Here is a 3,624-nt window from a genome sequence, read left to right as displayed (position 1 = left end):
TATTGATTTGGGTCATTTTCTGAGAAAATGACGGAGTATGCCTTTTGGGCCAAAATGAGATTTTGGCGTGTGTTGGAAAATATATATTTTTAGGGAAAATAGTATTTTTGAGAATAATGCATATTTCATCATATGCATACATGTTGGTCGCATTAATATATTTTTATCTAGCAGTTGTTTGGTTTATACTTACCTGCGGTACCATTTTGTGGTAACGCAGATTTCGATGTATATGAGACTGAGGTTGAGCTTGAGGATTCGGCTCCGCCCGAGGAGTAATCTGGGATCACTCGTTTTGGTTTGAGACTTGTAAAATATTTATTTTGGATGACTGTGTAATTTTTAAACATTTTTACCTACTGTTTAAATTGTATTAACAATTATGGTACTTAATTGTATTAATTATCCGCTGCGTTATTTTTGTACACTGTTGCATGTACACACACTTGGCACTAACGTTAGGATGTGCGACCCTGTTGTCATCATCTTGACGTCTCGATTCCCGTATCTCCTTACATGGAGGTCGTGGGCGCCACAAGGAATATAGTCACCCAGTGGGCAGAAAAAGAAGAAAATTGATGAACTCTACCCCCTTTAGAAATAGTAAACCTGTTCTCGTTAAAAGGCGCATCAGTTGACCAACTGACTCCATTCCTTGAGACTTGAGAATCATGCATCATATATGCATTAACATTCTAATTGAATAATTCATTACACAACGATCTTGAAACAGAAATCGAAAATAGCGTAATATGTTTGATCATGAAAGAAAATAGAAGTGACATAGCAATACAAGCACTAAGCATTGAGCAGTAGTCATTATTCAGCAAACCCGGAGGCAGTAATGGGAAAAATAAGCAATACAGGTACAAAGCGTTGAGCAGTCATTATTCAACAAGGCCCGAAGGCACTTGCAACTGCAGCTAGATTTTAGGCGTTTAGTGACATAAGGTGATGTAAGTCTTGTAGACATGAAGTTGCAACATTAACTGATCCAGAAATAGGCCCTCGGGGGAGTATTCATAAACTTCACTGTAGTCTCAGCCTCGAAACCATGTGCTCCGATTTCTGTCCAAAAGCAATTAGAAAGACTTGCAGAAATTAGACCATCACTATAGAATACGCGTTCCTAGACTCCAAGGACTACAAAGCATGTGAATTGCCTAAAGGGATTTTTAAGGTATATGTGACATGGATGATAGATACGCTAAGAAAAGTGCAGCAGATTCATTTCCTGCTTCAAAGAAAATAGGCATTCATGTATAGCATTCATTAATTCCCAGATACTCAAGCCCTTTTTATTTTTAAATTTATCAGGACTTGTTATAACACCCTCGTAGCTTCATAAAACTCACACCATCCACATCATAAGACCTTGGTGCCCAAAGGGGGGCGAGTAGCATTAAGAGGAATCTACAGAATGGAACCTCCAACCACACGGAGAAAAGCAGTTGCCAATAAGACAGGAGGAAGTGCAGGAACAATTGAATATTTCAGCAAGATTGTGAGATGCTATTGCATAACTATAGCTCTCTCTTAACTCTTTTTTTGAAAGGTTAGCTATAACTTTCACTAACAAGATAAAGAAAATAAATCACTTGGCAATAGTTGGCAATAGGCACGAAGCAATTGTTATATCAGAAAATTTGCATCAGGAGGCCCATGAGAGAACTGTTACCTATAAAGAAAATACAACCAAAATAGAACATGGAAATTGGCGCTATGTGCTTGAAGGAACTTCCAGAAATTGGATAGATTTGAATATGCACCCTCATCCAAGTAATCTCCCACAGAGGAGATGCAGTCGTGACACTCCCACCTTCTCATGAAACCCAAGATGGGGGGGCAGCTGCTTTTAAGTTTTTAACAGCACAAGCTAGGCAATAACCATATCTTAGATCATAATATGAAATCAGCAAATCCAGTGTGTTTCGCTGCTTTTGGCTCAATTTGAGAACAAGATGAAAAGTGCTGAAAAAGTAACAGACAACTTGAATAGGGTCAACCTCAGCAGTTGGCCTATAGTTTTTTTCCAAAGAGTCCATAAAATCACCAACTTTACTGGCCTGACTTCAAGGAAGCTGTATTTCTTTGTTCATAAGCAAGAAATTGCTCACCTATTATGTGAGCAGAGTACTATGTCAAGCTGAGTAAGATCGTTCAATAGTACCGAGGTTGGTTTTAAATTGGATTTGCGACAACTGGAATTGAAAGTAGGCATGTCCGACCACAACAAACTATAGGAATATTGGCTTTTGATTCCTAATGCAGTAATGCTCATCAACTACGGCAAATGCTTGTGGTTTTAGCCCTCTTTTACTATAATTATTCTACCATTGATTCTAAGCCCACAGGATACAAAATAGAATAAGGCATTGAAGCCAACTGACCTGCTCAGAGTGAGGCAAGTACTTCCCATCAAATGTCAGAACCACGCGATCCTTCCCATCCACGCCTTTAACTTTCTCGACTGAGCAAAAGAAATCAATAGCTGACATGCTACACAAAAATTAGAAAATTGAATTATAAAGTTAACAATCAACTGACCAACATTTAAATTTTCCAAGCCAAGATGTTCAATTCACCAGAAAATGAGTCCATGTCATTTTTCTGCGTTTGAACTTTGGCATGTTACCATATACCTACTGCCAGTATCAGATTAACAATACCATTCCAAATATCATTGGGCAAAGAGATTCAAGCTAGACCACCACCATCCCATTTAATGTAACAAAACCTCATAAATATTCGAATATCGATTAAAGAATCAAATTTCGAATATCGATTAAAACTCACATGCCATCACCAAACTCCTCGTTGATAATCTCCTTGATGCTCTCGCCGAAATGCATAACCGCTTCATTCAACCTGAGGAATCGAAAAATTAGATTAAAAAAACACCCCTAATAAAAAGAAAAAACTTCACTCAGAAAAGGAAAAGGAAGTATCGAAGAAGATGAGGAGTGACAACTTGGGGAGGAGAAAAACCTGTAGATAGTGGGTTCTTGAATCAAATTGGGGTCGTAGGAGCGCATGGGCGGCCTCATCATCTCCTGGAGGAGGTCGTCAGTAAGTTCGGGCAGCGCTGCCTTTAGTTTAGGGGCTGTTTCGGGCTTCAGCTGGGCTTGGCGTCTGAGGAGCTGGGCAACGTAGACGTTGGTGAGGCCCGTCTCCACCGCTACCTGACTGTAAGACTTGCCGGAATTGCGCTTCACAGCCAGCAACCGATTCGCTATGCTCACCTTGCTTTCTGCCATTTCAGACAAACTCGTGCGTACCTGTGCGTCTGAGAGATTGCCAGTGGTATGTGGGGGCAACTTATAGCTAAACTTGATGGCTCCGGGTGGATCGGGTCGTTCAAGTTTGGGCTATCAATGAGTCAATTATCATCCGATTTCCATAAAAGTCCGCCCAGCCCGCTCTACTGCGCAAAAATAATTTTTTTTATTAATATTTTATTAATATACTTAAATATTTAAAAAAAATAAAAGAATACATCAATACATTTAAAATTATTTTTTTCAACATTACATTAAAAAAAAAAAAAAAAAAGTTTCACTGAGTGGTCAAATGGGGCCGTCAATTTGGGGCGATAGACTAGTATTCTTTCCATAATGGAGTGTG

At 39.2% G+C, this 3,624-nt stretch overlaps 1 protein-coding gene across 1 annotated transcript; it reads right to left on the bottom strand.

Annotated features, from left to right (window-relative positions):
* Positions 1-724: 724 nt before the first annotated feature.
* On the bottom strand, positions 725-3,392 carry LOC121235417 (cyanate hydratase). The gene is made up of 4 exons (XM_041131762.1): positions 2,989-3,392; positions 2,797-2,868; positions 2,391-2,499; positions 725-1,068 (listed from the first exon to the last, which is right to left on the bottom strand). Exons 1-4 carry the CDS (start codon positions 3,255-3,257, stop codon positions 1,030-1,032), a joined length of 489 nt encoding a protein of 162 aa, XP_040987696.1. The 5' UTR covers positions 3,258-3,392; the 3' UTR covers positions 725-1,029.
* Positions 3,393-3,624: the final 232 nt, after the last annotated feature.

Source organism: Juglans microcarpa x Juglans regia, chromosome 1D (genome assembly GCF_004785595.1).
Source record: "Juglans microcarpa x Juglans regia isolate MS1-56 chromosome 1D, Jm3101_v1.0, whole genome shotgun sequence".
In the NCBI taxonomy this organism is placed as follows: domain Eukaryota; kingdom Viridiplantae; phylum Streptophyta; class Magnoliopsida; order Fagales; family Juglandaceae; genus Juglans; species Juglans microcarpa x Juglans regia.
The sequence above is the reverse complement of the archived record's forward strand: the minus strand, read 5'-3'. Positions and strand labels throughout refer to the sequence as shown.

Excerpts from the sequence above, each read along its gene's own strand:
- LOC121235417 (XM_041131762.1), bottom strand. The coding sequence starts at position 3,257 with ATGGCAGAAAGCAAGGTGAGCATAGCGAATCGGTTGCTGGCTGTGAAG. Across the intron at positions 2,869-2,988 it reads CAAGAACCCACTATCTACAG|GTTGAATGAAGCGGTTATGC; the intron begins GTTTTTCTCCTC and ends TCGATTCCTCAG. Across the intron at positions 2,500-2,796 it reads GAGGAGTTTGGTGATGGCAT|CATGTCAGCTATTGATTTCT; the intron begins GTGAGTTTTAAT and ends ATTTTTGTGTAG.